Source organism: Mesoplodon bidens (assembly GCF_964165515.1).
Source record: "Mesoplodon bidens genome assembly, chromosome: 19".
Taxonomy (NCBI): domain Eukaryota; kingdom Metazoa; phylum Chordata; class Mammalia; order Artiodactyla; family Ziphiidae; genus Mesoplodon; species Mesoplodon bidens.
The window spans coordinates 42,745,266-42,765,607 of record NC_138179.1 but is presented as its reverse complement, the minus strand read 5'-3'; the positions used below and the strand labels follow the sequence as shown (position 1 = coordinate 42,765,607).

The 20,342-nt window shown below is 46.8% G+C and overlaps 1 protein-coding gene across 5 annotated transcripts in view; it reads right to left on the bottom strand.

Moving 5' to 3' along the window:
* The window catches only part of RNF213 (ring finger protein 213), a 116,116-nt gene that overhangs the window by 75,626 nt on the left and 20,148 nt on the right, over positions 1-20,342 (bottom strand). For all 5 annotated transcript variants that reach the window (XM_081220626.1, XM_081220628.1, XM_081220625.1 and 2 more), the window contains 10 exons: positions 15,178-15,693; positions 14,777-14,899; positions 14,016-14,191; positions 13,286-13,444; positions 12,750-12,952; positions 7,504-7,787; positions 6,330-6,586; positions 4,994-5,191; positions 1,021-1,243; positions 179-234 (listed from right to left, as the gene is read on the bottom strand). In XM_081220626.1, coding sequence (XP_081076752.1) covers positions 179-234; positions 1,021-1,243; positions 4,994-5,191; positions 6,330-6,586; positions 7,504-7,787; positions 12,750-12,952; positions 13,286-13,444; positions 14,016-14,191; positions 14,777-14,899; positions 15,178-15,693 — 2,195 coding nt within the window. The remainder of the gene's footprint in view (positions 1-178; positions 235-1,020; positions 1,244-4,993; positions 5,192-6,329; positions 6,587-7,503; positions 7,788-12,749; positions 12,953-13,285; positions 13,445-14,015; positions 14,192-14,776; positions 14,900-15,177; positions 15,694-20,342) is intronic.

The following is a 20,342-nucleotide window of genomic DNA, read 5'->3' as shown; positions in this document are numbered from 1 at the left end:
GATTTCTATGCTTTTCCCTTTTTTAAAAAGTAGGATGATTACATTAATACCTTGAAGAAAGAAGTGGGATATATATTAATTTATGACCTTCCATTAATGACAGCAAATATGGGATACAACCAATCAGGAGGGGATAACCGTGTGCAAGAGAGAGACTACACTTTACTTTTCTACTTACTTTTCCTGATACATATCCAGGAGGTGCAACAGCATTTTAAAAGTACTCTTAATACTCTAGGGTGGGGAAGAAAAGAAAAAAAGGGAGGATTTAATCATGATGCCACCATCTTTGCTAAAACAGACCCCAAAAAATCCAACATAAATAGAGCATAATAATTAATTATTTTCTTTCTACAAACAAATTTTAAGGGGCTCAAGTGCTAATCTTACACCTTCTACAAATAAAACTCAGGATTTAAAATTTTACCATTTTGGGGACTTCCCTGGTGGTCCAGTGGTTAAGAATCCGCCTTCCAATGCAGGGGACGTAGGTTCGATCCCTGATTGGGGAACTAAGATCCCACATGCCACAGGGCAACTAAGCCCACGCCACAACTACTGAGCTCACGTGCCACAACTAGGGAGAAGCCTGTGCGCTGCAACAAAGAGCCCGCATGCAGCAACAAAAGAGCCTGCATGCCGCAACTAGGACCCAAAGTAGCCAAAAATAAATAAATATTTTTTTAAAAATAAAATAATACCATTTTATCCACCCCCAAAATGGGAAAGGACAGAGAGCAATTAGAAAGTGGACCAACACTCAGAATAACTTCTAGCCCTGCCTTGCACAATCACACATACCCAAAGGCTACTGTTTTATTGAATTCTGTTTACTGAAACAGAATAACTCAAGTAAATCAACCCTTTACCCTATGAAATATTGACCCCTCCTGGTTTTCTTTTTTCTAAATGCTTTACCCTGTCAGGTTTTCAGAAAAGGAGAATCACACACTCTGACTGATTCGTTTTTGATCTGCTTTTGCTAAGCAAGGACTCAAGAGCCGATTCCAGACAACAAACCTGGACATTTCTGTTGGAGATTTCCTCAAGTCCTTCAAGCCGGTACCAAGTCCCTAGAAGACAGTCCAGGATACGAGGGGGTGAGTAACTCAGGTAGTCGGTGAGGTCTTCCATGTAATGAACCAAGTTACTCAGAGGGAGCAAACTGAACCAGGATCGGAACAGATACTCATCCACATTTAGCAAATGTCTGTTCTTTCCCATTAGCTGGAGTAATTGCTTCCTATATAAGGGAAAATTGGAACAGAAAAAAAGGGCAACAGTGAGATCAGTAAAACAGACCAAGTTAGTTAAAATTATGTTAGAAGGGATCTGAAAAGTAATGATTTCAAAAATGATTTAAATGCTAAGAACTCAATCAAATGAGAAGTAAGCAATAATATATTAAGAATTCAGCAACATGGATGAACTCTGAGGACATGATGCACAGTGAAATCAGCCACTTACAAAAGGACAAATACTCTGATTCCACTTATGTGAGGTCCCTAGAGGAGCCAGATTCATAGAGACAGACAGTAGAGTGGTGGGTGCCAGGGGCTGATGGTGAGGGAGGGAATAGACAGTTGTTGTTTAATGGGGACACAGTTTCAGTTTTACAAGATGAAAAGTTCTGGAGACGGATGGGGGTGACAGTTGCATAACAATGTGAAGGTACTTAATGCCACTGAACCGTACCCGGATAGGGAGGGTGGGAGGGAGACGCAAAAGGGAGGGGATATGGAAACATATGTATATGTATAACTGACTAAATTTGTTATAAAGCAAAAAAATTAAAAAAAAAAAGAATCCTGTTAAAATGATTAAAATGGTAAAGTGTAGGTTAGGTATATTTTATCACAATGATAAAAGAATCCACCAAAAATTAAGCACTTTCCAGCTTTACTGAGATACAGTTGGCATATGACACTGTGTTACGGTTAAGGTGTAAAATGTGTTGATTTGATACACTTTCTTATTGCAAAATGATTACCACCATAGCATTACTTGATAGCTGCATCCATTGTGTCATATAGTTACCATTTCTTTTCTGTGGTGAAAACATTTAAAAGTTGCTACTCTCTTAGCAACTTCTAAGTAAACAATACAGTATTATTAACTATAGTTACCATGCTGTACATTAGCTCCCCAGAATTAATTTGTCTTCAGAGTACTGAAGTTTGTGCTCTTTGACCAATATCTCCCCTTTTCCCCACCTCCCAGCCCCTGGTAATCACCATTCTACTCTCTGCTTCTGTGAGTTTGACTTTTTTACATTTCACATATAAGTGATATCATACAGTATTTGTCTTTATCTGACTTATCTCACTTAGCATAATGCCCTCAAGGTCCATCTATGTGTTGCAAGTGGCAGGATTCCCTTTTTTTGGTGGCTGAATACTGCATCATATATACATATATATGATGATATACACAAGTATATATACATCATACATATGTATACATGCACACACATATACACACCACTGCTTCTTTATTCATTCATTTGTTGATGGACACGTAGGTTGTTTCCACATCTTGCCTATTGTGAATAATGCTGCAATGAACACAGGAGTACAGATACTTCTTTGAGATACTTATTTCATTTCCTTGGGCTACATACCCACAAGTAGGACTGCTGGCAATCCTATGGCAATCCTATGGCAGTTCTTTTTTTAACTTTTGATACTGTTTTCCATTGTGGGTGCAATAATTTATGAACTAAGCATGTTGATGCGCGAATAAGCAAGTGCCCTGGATCAAACAGTCTACGCAAACCCAGTCCGGGGAAGGTCTTTAAATTATGCTGTTCTGTAACACTGTCCTGGAGACCCGAAAAGATGACAATGGGAAGGTAAATACAGCTGTGTGCCACAGAAGCGACAGAGGCTACGCGAAACATATGGATGGATAAAGCTTCACTATATACTAAAGGCCACTTTTGCCTAAAAGACACCATCTTTAAGACCAATGCTAATGTTTGTCATTCTCCAGCTAAATTTCTTCTAGATAGTCAGTCTTCTAGATAAATGCCCCTTGAAGGGCATTTAAAATATATATAATTATATAAATAATCTTAATTTGGCTTTAATTTCAAAATGTTCCAATAATAGTGAAGAAGCAATAACTTAATTCAGCTCACTCACTATTTCAATCCCTAAACACCTATAGGCTAGATCCTATTGGACTAGGGGCAGGGAGGGCAGATGAGACTTGGAATAGTTTCTTTGACAAAAAATAAAGTAAATGGGGGATGTTATCTGTGCTTGGAAATAAGTGTTAGTATTAATTTTTTTGTACTGAATTTGTATTTTTTATTTTGCTTTTGTACTTAAATTTGATTTACCATTTTTCTCTTATGGATTGTGCTTTCTGTGTCTTCTCTAAGAAATCTTTCCTTGCCTCAAAATAGTACTTCACTACCTCAAGATGTGCACTTACAATGTGCAAAGCCTCTGACCTGTGAAATTCTACTTTCAGGAATTTATCTTGAGGAAATAATTGGACAGGGAAAATTACAAAGAAGGGCATCAAAGCATGCTTACAAAGCGAAAGTGCAGAAATAATCCAAGTGTCCAGGCACAGAGAACCAGCTAAATAAAATTTGCAACACTAAGCAGTCATTACAAAAGTAGGTGTATATTTACTGGCAAAAAAAAAATCGTTCACAATATACTGCTAAATGAAAAAAAGAAGGTTGGAAAACAGGATAAAAGAGAATAAATAATCTATCATAGAGGCGGGGCAGGGGGGAATTGCATGAAACCAGACAAAAGGTGCAAACTTCTAGATATAAATAAATGCTACAGATATAATGTACAACATGATAAATATAATGAACACTGCTGTGTGTTATATATGAAAGTTGTTCAGAGAGGAAATCCTAAGAGTTCTCATCGCAAGGGAGAAATTTTTTTTCTATTTCTTTAATTTTGCACCTATGAGATAATAATAGAGGTTTCACTAAACTTATCGTTGGTCATCATTTCGTGATGTAAGTCAAATCATTATGCTGTACACCTTAAATTTATACAGTGCTATAGGTCAATTATATCTCAATAAAACTAAGAAAAATAAAGAAAAATACATAATCTATCTTTTGTGGTTGATTTTTAAGCATATAAAGCATCCACATATCAACATTTGGACAAAACCCTGCAAATACACAGGCCAAAGTGTTAACAGCAATGAGTATCTCTGGGGTTGCAGGCCATTTTTGTATTTTTCTTTGTATTTCTTGCTTGTTTAAAATTCTTGTTTTTTTTAATTTAATTTATTTTTTGGCTGCGATGGGTCTTCATTGCTGTGCACGGGCTTTCTCTAGTTGCGGGGAGAGGGGGCTACTCTTCGTTGCAGTGTGCAGGCTTCTCATTGTGGTGGCTTCTCTTGTTGTGGAGCACGGGCTCTAGGCACGTGGGCTTCAGTAGTTGCAGCACGCAGGCTCAGTAGTTGTCGCTCGTGGGCTCTAGAGCGCAGGCTCAGTAGTTGTGGTGCACGGGCTTAGTTGCTCCGCGGCATGTGGGATCTTCCCAGACCAGGGCTCGAACCCGTGTCCCCTGCATTGGCAGGCGGATTCTTAACCACTAAGCCACCAGGGAAATCCCCTAAAATCTTTAAAGAAGTAATTTTAAAAGAAGTGATTGGGCCTCCCTGGTGGCGCAGTGGTTGAGAGTCCGCCTGCCGATGCAGGGGATACGGGTTCGTGCCCCGGTCTGGGAGGATCCCATATGCCGCGGAGCGGCTGGGCCCGTGAGCCATGGCCGCTGGGCCTGCGCATCCGGAGCCTGTGCTCCGCAACGGGAGAGGCCACAACAGTGAGAGGCCCGCATACCACAAAAAAAAAGAAAAAAAAAAAGAAAAATAAAAAATAAAAGAAGTGATACATTACTTCCGTCATTAAAAGCGGAATGAGTGGGTACTAAAAGTCCACTGGAGATCTTGGAAGCAGAGTTATGATTCCAAGATTTACATACAGAAGTGCAGGTCTGTAACTTACTGATCTTCTCTTGTTTCCCGAAACTCCGAGAAGGAGATGCCTTCAAGGGCTGCCCAGGTGTCCTCGGGCTGCATGCCTGAGTCCTGGGCTGGTGGGGACAGGTCCATGCAGTGGTGCAGCACAGGCAGGGCACACACCCAACGGTCAACCTTTTTGTCCATGCACATTTGGCACAGGTTTACCATGGATGCTCGCCAGCTAGAAAGGGAACAGAGACCCCACGTGAGCCCAGCACGGCCAGTGTCAGGCCAGCCCCAGGGGTCCAACACCCACCAGGGAAGGGATAGCTCCTCACACAGAGCAATAAGATAAGAGCGCTCCGGGTGCCTGAGCACAGAGTGACCAGATCAGGGAGAAACCTCAGGGGCCCCCTCGGCACCCCCAAAAAGCATCAGGCACTGAACTGGCCCTTTCGAAGCCCCAGAGCAAACTCCTGGTGGCATCTTTCCATCCTCCTTGACAGTGGAGGAGACAGAGGTTCAGAGAGGCATGTGATCTATGCAAGGCCCCCTGTGCCAGAGCTGGGGCTTGAATCCAGGTCATCTGGCGACAGTAAATCTACATATAAAGCAACATTTTACATGTAAGGAAGGAGCCTATAAATAATACATGGCATATTCCCTACAATCACAAAACACGGATGTTTCTTAAGACCTGGAAACACTTGTACATTTGCCAGCATTTTTTCTCTCTTTCAAAATGAACAGGGTTTAACTGGGTGTTTTAAATTTGTAAAACCACAAGGCAGGTGTCCCATAAGACTGACTGCTCAGAGAAGGCTGCCCAATACTACCCTCAAGTTCAATTCAAACAGCTCCAGAAAAAAGACCTTGGGACCATCAGAGGGTTCTGGGGCAGTGCCTCCACCCAGTGAAACGTGAGTGCCTTCAAGACAGGCCGCAGCCTCCACACCACGAGTGCTCCGGGCCCAGCGCAGTGACGCTCTGGCTCGTGAACTGGGCACGGCAGCTGCAGAGGCCACGGGGAGAGCATCCACAGTACTTCCACAAACATCCTCAAGTCCAGCTTCGTTGTCTTACCATGACCCCTTTCCCAAATACACGCACGTGGGGCTGAGTCATGATACACCTTAAAGCTGCTCAAAAGCAGGGTATTCAAGAGAATATGTAATAAAATGAAAAATAGTACATAGGCTAGAAAAAGGCTAGTGGGATAAACACTGAAATGACAACAGTGAGTAGTAAAATTACGGGTAGTTTTTATTTCTTGCATGTTTTCACCCATTCTCTGACAAGCACTTTTTTTTTATGATCAGATAAAAACCATTAGAGAGCTAGAAAATCTTTACACACACACACACACACACACACACTACCTCTGAGATGTTTCAAGGATGTGGATCAGATCCTTGCGAAGGGCATCTGGTGAACTGGCATTCGAGCAAAGGAGGTAACAGAGCGAGCTCAGGTCACTTTCCGATAAGAGAAAGTGAAATTTTTCCACTGAGAAAAGGACAATCAGGCCCATTCTCAATTTACTCCTCACTGGGCAGTCTTCAGGCAGAGGGTCCCCATTCATTTCCAGAAATGGTGCCATTTTCTTTGTCAAACATTCCCACAGGTGCTTTCTCACCTGCTCCCAGGAGAAAAAGAAGATACAGAACCACTGGTATTGAACCCACCAGAGGGGTCAGAAGCTGCCCATCACTATGCTTACTTCCCCATCAGCTGGGCAGGGAAGCCTCTGTGGAGGGGTCACCCACTCCCTGCCTCCCCACTAAACCCTGAGCATCCCCCTCCCCCTGGGTCCTCGGGAGGTGCCACCAGTGGTACATCCAGAGACCTCAGCACGATGGAGGGGCTATCAAGTGGGGGTCCTGAGCCTTATAAGGGTATACTGGTCATCTCAGGTGTGGCTCCAGGTCTGTCTCAAAAACGCCTAAGCCATACCACAGAGCAGGTGGAGATGCAGTGAAGGGCGCCAGCCTTCTTGTGGTGGAGGGGAAGGGTAGGTGAGGGGGCAGGACCAGTGGTGGAGGGGGGCAGGTGAGGAGGTGGGACCAGTGGGGGAGGGGGGCAGGTGAGGAGGTGGGACCAGTGCAGGGGTCAGGTGAGGAGGTGGGACCAGTGGTGGAGGGGGGCAGGTAAGGAGGTGGGACCAGTGGGGGAGGGGGTCAGGTGAGGAGGTGGGACCACTGGCGGGGGGGTAGGTGAGGAGGTGGGACCAGTGGGGAAGGGGGGCAGGTGAGGAGGTGGGACCAGTGGGGAAGGGGGGCAGGTGAGGAGGTGGGACCAGTAGGTGGGGGGCAGGTGAGGAGGTAGAACCAGTGGTGGAGATGGGGCCAGGTGAGGAGGTGGGAGGAGGAAGAAAATGGGGAGGACAAAGAATTCCCTAGAGGTGGCACTAGAAGAAAAGGAACTGAAATATCCTGCCCCCATCCACCTGGTCCACTGATTCTAGGGGTCATCTGGCCACTAGGAGGTGGGGTGATGCTGAGTACCCAGAAGGTAGAGAAGGGAGCTGTTGCTGACACCCCTGAGACCTGGTACCTCCTTCTCTTCGTACTGCAGAGTGCTCCACAGCTGTTCTTCTCCTTCATAGATCATGGGCACCCGAATGACAGAATAAAACTGCTGGAACTGGGTGAAAAAGTTCTTTAAATTGATGGCATTCCAGGTCTCGAGGATGCTGAAGATGCGGTCCAGCATGACCATAGCCGCGATCTGCTTCCCTTTCACCAAGTCTTTCCTTGTACCATCTGTTAGATAATCCACCCATTTCTGCAACTTCCCAGGGGGCTTCCTACAAATTATATCGTCGTACTGGTGCCAGTCTAAGATTAAAAGAGCAATGTTATACTTAGGAGGATCAAAACCCACTAGACCTGGATACTCCACCCTGGAAGGCTGATCTTGACCAGAAGAAATAGGATGAAGGAGCCAAGGAAGGGAAGAAAGACAGGAACATCACAGAACGTGGTGAATGGAAGGCAGCCAACACTTGCTCCATCCAGGTACCCATCCACAGATGAACAACATGGGGCCTGGCCCCTGGGTGGAGCACGGCTGTTTAGGACAAGTAACCTGGACACCCTACAGTGAATTGAGTGAGGCACACGATTCAGCTGCCCTGAAAATACTTGAAACATGTCTTTGTCGAACTAGATGGTTCAGCACAATTGGTACATGAGTTCCTTAGAAAATGATCACACAGAGGTCAAAAATTTCATACTGAAACTGCATCCCTCACTAGCACTTGTGCACCATTTTGGTATGTTACTTGGTGCAAGTGCTCATTTCCTCTGTCCTGGGAACCATGGTGCCCACTCCATGAAGGATGGTACAGGTCACATGGCAGACAAAACAGCCCTCAACATGGGGTAAGGGCTGAACCCATGGCTGCTCTTATAACCAGCTGAAATGATAAGAGTACAGACCTAGAAAACCCAGGAAAATCAATTGTCAAATAATTAGAAGGCAAAGAGGTCAGTAAGGCACCAGAGGCAACACAAGTGCATAAAAACAGCCATGAAAGTCCAGCCTCTGAACAGGCCTCCTCTCCTCACTGTGCAGTCTGCTGTCTTTGCTGGAAGTCCCCACTCACCCATCCCTGCCCCATCCTGGCCCTGCCCAGCGATAACTTGGAATCACTGTTTGGATCTGAACTCAGGCATCACCTCCTGTGGAAGCTTTTCCTGCTTCATATGTCCCTCACAGGTGGGGGACACAATGGCTCTCTCTCGGTTTTATAAAAACGCTCTTCCAGACAAAAGGTGAGTGAGAGCTGCTGGCCTGGGATGGCCAGTGCCGTGGAGGTGAAGGGAGTGCCAGTCAGTGTCCTGGGCATGGGATACCCTCGACCCTGGGACGGTGGGACAGGGAGGGACATTAATGGTCTTGGTCTTGAAGAATCTACTAGAGGAACAGAAATAAAATATTTAAGTTCCAAACCCCCAGAGAAAAGAGAAAGAAAATCCAAAAGTTAGAAAAAGTACAAAAAAGAACAAGGAAACAAGGTAGAGAGAGAAGACATGATTATTTGTCAAAAGTGAGTCTTCCACTGACAGTCTCAATTCATGCCAATGGGCTAAATTCACCCATTAAAGATGATTAGATTTGGAATTCCCTGGTGGTCCAGTGGTTACGACTCCGCGTTTCCACTGCACGGGCACAGGTTTGATTACCAGTCTGGGAACTAAGATCCAGCAAGCCATGCGGCACGGACAAAAGAAAAAAAAAATGATGATCACATTGAATGGAAAGAAAAAAAAAAAAACCAACAACAGTCCAGCGAAACAGAGACAGGGCTGCAAGAGTTGAACTTGAGAGCAAACAGCAAGAGTTGGGACAAAAGCAAAGAGGCTAAGAGGGTAGGCAAGGAATGCAGACACAGCAGAATCAGTTTCAGGCAAAACACAGCATGAGGAAAAAGGCACTGGAAGGGATAGAGTGCTAGTGATGGCTGTTTCTGCCACTAGCACACACATCTGCCATCTGGGTCTCCCCCATGTCACAGGGCTGGAGCCCAGAACCTCCATTCTGCCTGCCTTGCCACAGTGGGTTCTACTAATGAGAGCGCTCACAGGAGGCTTAGAAGGAGGAAGAGGGGAGGGAAGTCACCTCTCTGTTTATTGGGACTGATGAAAACTACATTTATTTAACATAAACCACCACCACACCAAATAAAACAAAGCACAAAACTTCTCTCAATCAACAAGAGTGCCTTCCAGACACTCCTCCCAAATCACCTGCATTGATGATGTCAGGGGCTGGGGCACTTCCCCACCTGGGCTCAAGCAGTGACCTCCAGACCCTCGGAAGCCAACAAAGGCCCTCCCTGGCCTTCCCATCAGGCCTTCCACTGGTTACTATGACTGACCACCTTACTGCTTAAAACTCCTGATTTAACCCAACTGACCAGGGTACCATCTCCCAGGGAGCTCCAATGTCAACCTACCAACAGGGCATCTAAATAGAATGGCCCACACCAAGAAGTAGGCAGTTAAAGTGCCTGTACAACAATAAGGAAAAAGCTTTAACACTCATTTTTTAAAAAAGCTTGCAAAGTATAATTATTGAAAAACACTAGAACGATATCACGATTAAGAAAGCATCTGAAAATAAAGTTAGTTGGCAATTCTGAGTTAATCTACAACCTAAAAATCTGTTTAATTACAAACAGCTCATACAACTCAATATCAAAAGACAAACAACCCAATCAAAAAATGGGCAGAAGACCTAAACAGACATTTATCCAAAGAAGACATACAGATAGCCAACAGGCACATGAAAAGATGCTCAACAGCACTAATTATTAGAGAAATGCAAATCGAAACCACAATAAGGTATCCCCTCACACTGGTCAGAATGGCCATCATCAAAAAGTCTACAAATAAATGCTGGAGAGGATGTAGAGAAAAGGGAACCCTCCTACACTGCTGATGGGAATGTAAACTGGTGCAGCCACTACGGAAAACAGTATGGAGGATCCTTAAAAAACTAAAAATAGAGCTACCATATGATCCAACAATCCCACTCCTGGGCACATATCCAGAAAAGATGAAAACTCTATTTCGAAAAGATACATGCACCCCAATGTTCACTGCAGCATTATTTATAATAGCCAAGACATGAAAGTAACCTACATGTCCATCAACAGATGAATGGATAAAGAAAACATTATTTATATGTGTGTGTGTGTGTGTGTGTGTGTGTGTGTGTGTGATGGAATATTACTCGGCCATTAAAAAAGAACGAAATATTGTCATGTGCAGCAAGTGGACGGACCTAGAGAATATCATATTAAGTGAAGTAAGTCAGACAGAGAAAGAAGAATATTATATGATATCACTTGTATGTGGAATTGAAAAGATAATACAAATGAATTTATTTACAAAACAGAAACAGACTCACAGACATAGTAAACAAACATGGTTACCAAAGGAGAAAGTCAGGGGGAAAGGGATAAGTTAGGAGTATAGGATTAAGAGATATACACTACTGCATATAAAACAGATAAGCAATAAGGATTTACTGTATAGCACAGGAAACTATATTCAATATCTTATAATAAGCTATAATGGAAAATAATCTGAAAAATATATATATATAACTGAATCACTTTGGTGTACACCTGAAACTAACACAACAACTAACTATACTTCAATGAAAGAGAGAGAGAGAGAAAGAAAGAAAGAGAGAAAGAAAGAAAGAAAGAAAGAAAGGAAGGAAGGAAGGAGGGAAGGAGGGAAGGAGGGAAGGAGGGAAGGAGGGAAGGGAAAGAAAATCTTTTTAATGGACTTTAAAATGATTGTCTCTGTGTTAAAAAGTGCATCTCTATCTGGTTTGACAGCTTAAGTACCAGGACCCAGCCAGATAAAATCTGAAGTGACTAAGGCAGTGCTTCTTATATAAGAGCAAATGGGACCTGCTATCCCAAATCACTACCACCTCCTCCCGCAAGATTAGATCAGCATCAGCTCTTGTCTGATGAGGGGTCACCTCAAGCATGGAAACAGCGAGTTTGGATAATCCAGCAAGTACAGGGCAAAACCAGAAAGTAGCGCAGGGCTCTGTTCTTTGGTCAGCCCATACAGAATAGAGTCTTTTGGAAGCGATCGAGTCAACACTTGGGCACATTTAAGAAGAGAGCATGACTCTAGTTTCTTCTCTGTCTCTTTGGGCCAATTCAAAATAACCAAGCACCTGCCCCACTGACCTCAATCGCTGTCAGCCCAACAGAGGTCCCAGCCACGGGCAGCATCAACTGCAAAGACCCCTCCAGATGATTCCAAAGCCCAGCCAGCAAATCACTCCCAGCTTTCAGGCCTTCCTAGCTGAGGCCCCAGACATCAGAGAGCAGAAACCAGCCAGCCCTGCTGTGCTCCATCCAAACTCCTAACCCACACAAGTCATGAGTATAATAAAATAAATAAATAAATAAACAAAGCACCTGGTCTTGGTGACAGACTGGAACATCTCTCTCAAAAGCTGACAGATGGATCTTTTTAAACAAGGACTTTAATATTCAACAGGCTTTATCTAATAGATATACATACAGCTTTTGAGTCACAAAATTGACTATCCATTCTTTCTGAGCATACATGGAATATTTATGACAGACCAAGAAGTCAGCCACAAAGAAGATCTAAGCAAGTTCCTAAAAGTAGAACCCATATAGACTCTCTATATAGAACACACGCACATGTACACACACACACAAATACACATGCACACAGGACACACACACCTGACACACAAACACCACACACACTGCATACAGTGAGTAGAAAACAGAGCACAGAAAAAAGAATTAGATAACAGACAAGAGAAAGAGAAACAGAATAAAGTGAAAAAAAGAAAATAGAAGAGTGACACTTATGACAGACAGCAGGGGGCAGTGGATCCAGCCCTTGAAGGCTTCTGCTGGATGTCTTATTCACAGTCGCCATTTGGAAATCTGGGAAGGGCTTGTGGTCCTGGCAGCCCTGTTTCCCTTGCCCTTGCCCCCTGCTCACTGCTGCCCCCCTAGGCCCCAGTCCCTTTACTTCCCAGCGGCTCTATCTTCTCTCCTTTCCCTTAGTAGAAATCCTTTCCCTTGTTTACTCTTGTGAGTGGTTAAGCCAACCTGATCAGAAACATGCTTCCAAGCTCAGGTTTATGGAACATAGAGCTGGGGGGTAGGGCAGAGCCAATGCCAAGCAAAGAGGACCCACACGGGCCAAGGAAAGCCTTTGATCCCCAGGAGGAACGTCCAGTCTTCAGAGCTCCGATCAGGAGCCCAGCCTGAGGCTTACCTCCCGAGCCCAGAAGGGAAGATTTCACATGGAGACAGCGGTTCACGTGCTCGCCTTCCTTCTGCTGACATTTGTAGATGACCTCATACTCCACGGGGCCCTTGCCTCGCCAGAGGACGTACTTGTATGGAATGGGCTTATCCAGGTGCTGCTTAGAAATGATGGTGCTGCCTTCAACGAGGGACCCGTTCTCATGTAGGTCTCTGTGAATAAACAGGACACTAGCCTGTTATCCAAAAATCCTCTCCCAGAAATCTTCATTCTTCTCAAACACAGCACGGAGTGCAGACCCAGAGCTATAAATCGATGCTGACCGCAAGGATGCTTCCAGAACAAGGCACGGTTTTCACGCAGAGACAGAAAACGGGCCAAGGTGAAGTATGACAAAGAAGTGCATTATAGGGAAGAGTTGTTTGAAATATTCATCTTCCCAAAGTTCTAAGAATTAATCAACTTGATCAAAATTATGATTTCAATATATTTCAAAGACTGGATGTTCTGTACATTTCCTTACAGGCCTACTGAGATATACTCACTTGGTGTAGTGCATCTCGCAAACATCATGATTCCATCTGGGCTTCCCAAATTCTTCTCCGCCCCTGACAAACACTTTGTGTTGGCTGGGGTTGAACTGGAAATGTTTTGAAATGATTGCATGGAAGTACACCGTGATTCCTTCCAAGGAGCTCAGTGGGCTGGGGGAAAGCCACGGAGGAAAACACTGATTAGATCTGGATCTGTCTACCTCTCTGCACACACCCCCCACCACACACACACACACACAGGCACACGTGTGCACACAGGATCCTTGTTTCTTGGCTGTGCACTAACACACACCCCAACAAAGTGCAAGAGCATCCACACTTCAGACAGGCTATCTGCCGTGTGGGTGCCCTTGGCTCTCCCTCTACAGTGGAGAAGGACAGTGGGCGCGGGGTGGGGGGCGGATCTCTGCCCAGCTCCGAGGGGCTGAGGGCTGTGGCAGGAGAGGGTGGCTGAGTACTCTGGGACATGACAGCCTCTCTCCTGACTTCTGTAAGGCCTGTGCTGCCTCCGGGACCCCAGGGACCATATTATGGAGCATTTCAACTGAGCAAGGAATTGGGACAGGTGCCCCTCCACTGCCTGCCTCCTGAGTGTTCCCCTTTCCCCCAAGACTCAACAAAAGGGCAATGTAGGAATCTCCTCTGGGGTGGCGTGGCCCCTTCCAGCCCCCGCTCAGGGTGGGGACCAGGCCTGTGCCGCCCCGAGCCAGGTCACACCCACCACTCCTTAGCTTTGTGTGCACTCTCCCTCTGGTTCCTTTGCTCCCTCTCATTTTTCACAGCGGCTGCATTATTTCTGTTATTCCCCTCTGGCTTCTTTGGGTCCTTCGGCTTGGCCTTCTCATTTTCATCTGCTTTTCCTCCAGAAACACTCATCTTGTCCTTGGTTGCAGCTTCCTGGAACAAGCACCCAAACCCCAGTCTTGATGACCAGCCTCCACGTTTGCCCCCAACAGGGGATGCTTCTCATAGCCGCCAGAGTGGTCATATTCCTTCCCTGCTCAGAACCTTCGAATGCCTTCTGGTCCACCTACCACAGCCTCCCAGGACTCCTCTCCGCACAACTGTCAACGGCCCCTCTTTCCTGCTGCTCCCTGAACAGGTCCACCACACTCTACCTGGAGGCCTCTGCACGTCCCCAGACAGCCACGTGGCTCGCCTGTCACTCTTTCAGATCTCCTTGGAAGGCCTTGCCTGGCACCCACCTCCAAAACCCCAGCCCCTCGCCCTACTTCACTCCACGGCACTTCTCACAGCCTGACTTCGCTTTGTCTTTCTCCCCACTAGAATGTGAGCTCCAAAAGGCAGGAGCTGGTCTCATTTCAAATGTTAGGCTGCACCCCCAGCACCTAACACGTATTCACCAAATGATTAAATTGAGCTGTGGAAGGAACGGGGCCAAAAGGAGCAGCCCATGGGGCAGACAGCAAGGACGGGGACGGCTTCCTGGAAAGCCGACCAGGTAGGAACGAGATGCTTTACCTGGTGGTTGTCTCGGGAAGCAGGGACGCTTGTGGGAAGCTGTTTCGTTTTCTCAGTCTGATTTTTAACCTCTTTCCCAACTCTTTTCCCTGCACCAGCTGGCTCAGCTGCAGCAACACTTGACTGGAAGAAATAAAGACCCCAAAACGTCAGGGCCAAGAGGACAAAATGGACAGGGAAACTCTGACTCAGTGGCGTAGGGTAAGCATATGCCACCAGCCCAGTGACAGGGGTCAGCAGCTCGGGGTGGAAGGGCAGCCCCTTCCACAGCCCCCCTTCCCAGGGAGCAAGTGCCAGTGGACACCCTTCTCAGACAGTGAAGTACTGTCAGAACCACACTGCACAGCAAGGTGTCGAGACATAGCAGGCCAACCCCGGTCGTCACTCCCCTAACAACTCACCCCAGAGGCAGGGGCCCTGGCCTGCTGCCCAGTGGCCCGCGGCTCTTTCCCGGGCTTGGAGTGGTCCCCCTTTGGCTCAGGAAGTGGGAGCTCCTGAGTAGCATCCTTCTCCCTAGGATGGCCTTCACTGGCAGAAGTGGGGAGGCCTTTGCCCTTGGAGGGGTTCGGGGAGTGTTGGTCCTTCCCTTCCGGGAAGGCTCCTCCCAGAGTCTGGTCCTGGGGTACCGGGCTGCTCAGAGACTCGGCGTCTGTAGCTTCTTCTGCTCCTCTCGCAACCTGGCCCTGCAGAGGGCAGCCCACAGCCTCCAGCGGCGTCTTGCCCACACCTGGGGGCTGGCTTGTCTGGTGGGTGGGACCACCCTGCTGAGCTGGGCTTTGGGGTGGGGCTGTGGCCTGGAGCTCAGGGTTTGCAAGCGAACTCAGACTACAGGAGCCCGAGAGAGACGGGGACAAGGAATCCAGCTCTGCAGACGTGGAAGCATTCTGATTCCTTTTCTTTCTTTTACTCCTTTTCCTCTAAACAGAAAAAGAGACACTCATGTTACTTCTCAGGTTTACTATACTCTCACCAATGTTCTCCTCCAATTTCCTTTCAATTTCTGAAGTACGTCAAGTCTAGCTCGACCAAACCACCTTACATCTGTTAAATCTACCATTTCTTTACCTTGGAAAGAATGAAATTGAGACACAAAGTGAATGGGAGTGGTGAACAGAGTTGAGGGACGAGTGGGGAGCAGTGATGGTCACATGCTTCGTTCTGTCCAATCCAAGCTGAGACCCTCACATGGAATTCCTTCCCATGGGACATCCTTTAAGGATGGCTTTCAAATGTTAGAAAGCAGGTACAGGTCCCCACACATTATACTTCATATACGTATTATGTACAAAATAGAGACAGAAAAATGAACAGAAGTCTAAGTACTTCCTTCTTGCACCCGCACTGACATGTTACACCTCTGCCTGAGATCCTTGCTCAAAGGCAAGAGTCCTCAACTTCAGAATCAGAGCTGGAGCCTGTGAGAAGCAGGTGTGGCAGGACCCTTTGAGGACCCCATGGGGATGGATGCCCTGCACGCCTGGGGATCCCGCTCTGGAGCAAGTATTGATTGGTTCATTAAGTGCTAGTAACCCGTGACCCCCCTGAAGCCTGGTGTGGGCCCAGGCCTTGCTGTCCCACCCCATGCCTGGGCTGAGTCCCAGGGAGAGGGAGACGGAGACGGAAGGCCTCGGGGTTTCTCTGCACATGGAGTGGGGCAGCCCTTGTTCTGGGTCAGCTTCCAGATTTTCTCCAAGAATCCTGACCAAACTTCGTGCCCATCTGCTCGAAACAAGCAACACGACACACAGGCCACCCTGGATGGCAATTTCCCAGCCTGACACTGACCCTCGCTAACATCGCAGTAGAAAGAGGCTTAAGAAAGGTCATTCGAGGCAGTCACTTCCCCAGCTTCCAGGGCGTACAGATCTCTGAAGATTTTGCCAACATACTGATGGTGACTCAGCACGTCTGGAGGACCCAAGGTTCTACATTTCCATGTTGCTGCTGCCAGACCAGGCGTGCTCTGTGAGCATGAGGACCAAGCAGCTCCCTACCCCAGGCGCCCAACTCTGATCCGACTGGCCTGGGGGCATGGGCACCAGCATCTCCATTAGCTTTCCTGGTGGTCCTGACATGAAACCTCACTGGGAACCACAGCTCAGACCAGCAGAAAGCTGTGTGCGGACCCCAAGACCCCAAGCCCTTTGCAGAATCTCCTCCTTTTTCAGCGTGAGGCTGGCTTAAATCAAGTCGCTTAGTTCTACACTGATTTACCAAGGAACCTGGAACGTTGTCCTAAGCGCATGGAACAAGAAAGTAAGATACGTTCCTCCCCCATGAAGCTGATGGTTTAGTAGGAGAGAAAGACTAAAAACAGATGGTTTTAGCATGTTGGAAGGACTCGCAGGCTTCCCAGGGAAGAGGTGCAGGTTGAGTCTGAAAGCCACCAAAGGCCATGAAGGCGGTTTCATCCATTCAGCAAAGATTCCCGGGTCCTACACACCTGAAGGTGGCCAAAGCCACAGGCTGCCTCATATGCTGACTTGCCCATCCAGAATCAAAGCATACGTGTGGCCGGAAGACCCTGCATGACTGGCCCTCACTGCCTGCTAAACTCATCCCCTGGCCTCCAGTATTAATCCTGTTTTTTACTTTCTGTATTTTAGGATGCTCTGGCATTCGGAGGGGCCTTGCTAATCCTGGAGAGACTGCCCCTCCCAGGGCTAGCCAATTCCCAGAGAGAGGGATCTCTCTGAGCAGATGAAAGATCTGAGCAGATCTTTCATCTGCAAACCAACTAACACGGAGCCCTGCCCCCCACCTCCTTTATCAAACTCTCCCTCCAAGCCAACATTCCCTGCCCTAAATCACCGCAGGGCCAAGTACAGGACAGCTAAACAACCCTACAGCCCAGAGCCCACAAAGAATATTCAAACCAGCCAAACCTAAACCTGCTCAAACCTGCCTGCCTTTCCCCACAAGGCAGGCTCTGGGCCACGTTCTCCCCTTGCTCCTTCTCCCTCCCGTGGGGCCCTGTGGACGTGGCCCCCCTCCTGGAATCCGTAAGTACCACCGACCTCTCGTGTCATCACCAGCTATACGAGCAGGGCGCCTCCTGCCTCAGGCTCTGTCTTCCCGCAGACACCTCCTTCCCTTAGTCCTCTGCCCCACACCCCTCAGCAGACGACCCGGACACCCTCAGTCGGAAAGCAAACCTTCACAGTCCCGCATCTGCTTTATTTCCCTCCTTAGCCACTGTCAACTAACTATGCCTTTATTTTCTCTCCCCTCCAGGAAGGAAGTCCTTGTTTTCTTCACTGCTGCATCCACAGTGTCTAGAACAACCCTTGACCCCCTATAGGTGCCTAACCACTTCTGTCTCATTAAATAAATTTCTTGGAAAGTCCCGTGTTTCCCTGCAGCACCAGCATGTTTCCTCTCCCCCTGGGACCCCATACCCCTCAGTCGGCTCTGTGATCAGATCCAAGAACGAAAGGTTTTGACTTCTGATTTCCAATTTGCCTTTCACCCCTTTACCTTGCTTTCTCCTTTTCTTACCCTTATCTAACTATTCTTTCCATAAGCTGCTTCAAAACCCTTAGAATGAGATTTAGATTTTGCACAGGTGACTTAGAGTTCTCTCAACACACGTCTACGGGGGCACGTGAGTACCCGGCCCCCTCACAGGTCTATAGACAGGACTGGGATGTTGGCAGATCTCAGGCTGCTGGCATGCCTGCCATATAGCAAGGCTCGAGGCTAAAGTCTAAAATTTTCCTTGACAAAAATCAAGTTTATATGTATGATACTTGTTACATATTTACGTATTCCTAATTACTGTGGTCTGTCATTTTGACCGCATTAGTCAGGAATATGCACACTAAAACTAAACACTGCTGATTGGGAATGCATGCACGGACCTGGGTCACGACCTCTGGGTGTGGGCAGCGGGTGGGGGCGGTTGGGAGGAGACCCCAATAGTTGCCCATGTTTACAATGGATGGTAGGGGATGAGTATTCACTTAGTTAATCCTGCATTTAGGTTATACGTGCTCTTTATGGTGGGCATAATATTTAATTAAAACATTTTTTAAATGAAGAGTTTATTGACTCGGAAGGGATGCTACCGAGCTTTCTGGGGACTGCAATGTCCTGTCTCTGGATCTGGTGGGGGTGACGAAGCTGTACACACAGGAGAACATCTAGGGGGCTCTGCCCTGAAGACCTGTGCATTTCACTCAATACCAATTACATCTCAATTCAAAAGCTACACTGCGGGAGCTTCCCTGGTGATGCAGTGGTTAAGAAATCTGCCTGCCAATGCAGGGGACATGGGCTCGAGCCCTGGTCCAGGAAGATCCCACATGCCGCGGAGCAACTAAGCCCGTGTGCCACAACTACTGAGCCTGTGCTCTAGAGCCCATGGGCCACAACTACTTGAAGCCTGCGTGCCTAGAGACCGTGCTCCACAACAAGAGAAGCACCACAATGAGAAGCCCATGAACCTCAACGAAGAGTAGCCCCCGCTCGCCACAACTAGAGAAAGCCCGCGTGCAACAACAATGCAGCCAAAAATAAATAAATAAATAAATTTATAAAAAAAGAATGTACAACATTATAAAAAAAAAAAAAAAAGCTACACTGCGCCAGCTCTATATAAAGGCTATTTCTATTCCTGCCCAAAGAGAATTAATTAGAAAAAAACAAGTTTGCTACTTCTTAGGGGCGGGGGGGTTTGGTCAGAATACACCTCTGATTTTATAATGAGCATCAGTTTGTTTTTTCATCAAAAGAACAAAGGCCTCCCATACAGGGAGAGCAGAGAGGAGACCTCAGTCTGGGGGAAGGCAGGCCAGCCTCGTTCACTCGCCTGAGTGCTGGGTCAGGAGCACACAGAAGGGTGGTGCTGCGGACCCTGAAATGGTACCTATGGCAGGATGCGGGGGTGACAGGTGGGAACACTGACTCGTCGGACAGAAAGTCAGTGAAGCTGCTTGACAAAAGCTGACGTGTTGGAGGCTAAGTGGGCCCACTAGCTCTGCCCCAATTCCCAAGGGTCCTCTGCCTTCATCTGCACTGATAGTGATAGGGAGAGAGTAGAATAATTAAAGTTAGTTTAGAAATCCCACTAGGGGATTAAAGACAAAAAAGGAATTTTAAGGGAGCTTAGGAAACTGTTGCAAGCCAATGACCACTCAAGAAGAGAATCCAGCAACCTAGCAATAATCTGCGCTACCTTGAAGGAAAACCAGGCACATCCAAGCACCAGGAACACTCAAGCCACAAGTCCTGATAGTTAAAACACAAGACAATAGATATGGGGTCTGAATCTTGTTACTTGAAGTCAGGGAGTTAATGGTCCCCGAAGAGTAGCATTTCTGCATGTAGTCAAGACAGGAGCATAGGTGAGGGGGGTGGGGAAGAAACGAGGTGAAAGAGGACACTACAGTGAAACCTTAGATGAATTACAATATTTTAGTGTATGTCATCATCCTTTTGCTAACACATATATGATTTAAATAGTGCCATGATTGTCCCCGTTAGACCATATATAGGGTCAAAGGAGGAACTAATGATGTAAGCCTTGATGTCTACCCAAAAATGAGGAAGAAGGTGGTCTTCTCCC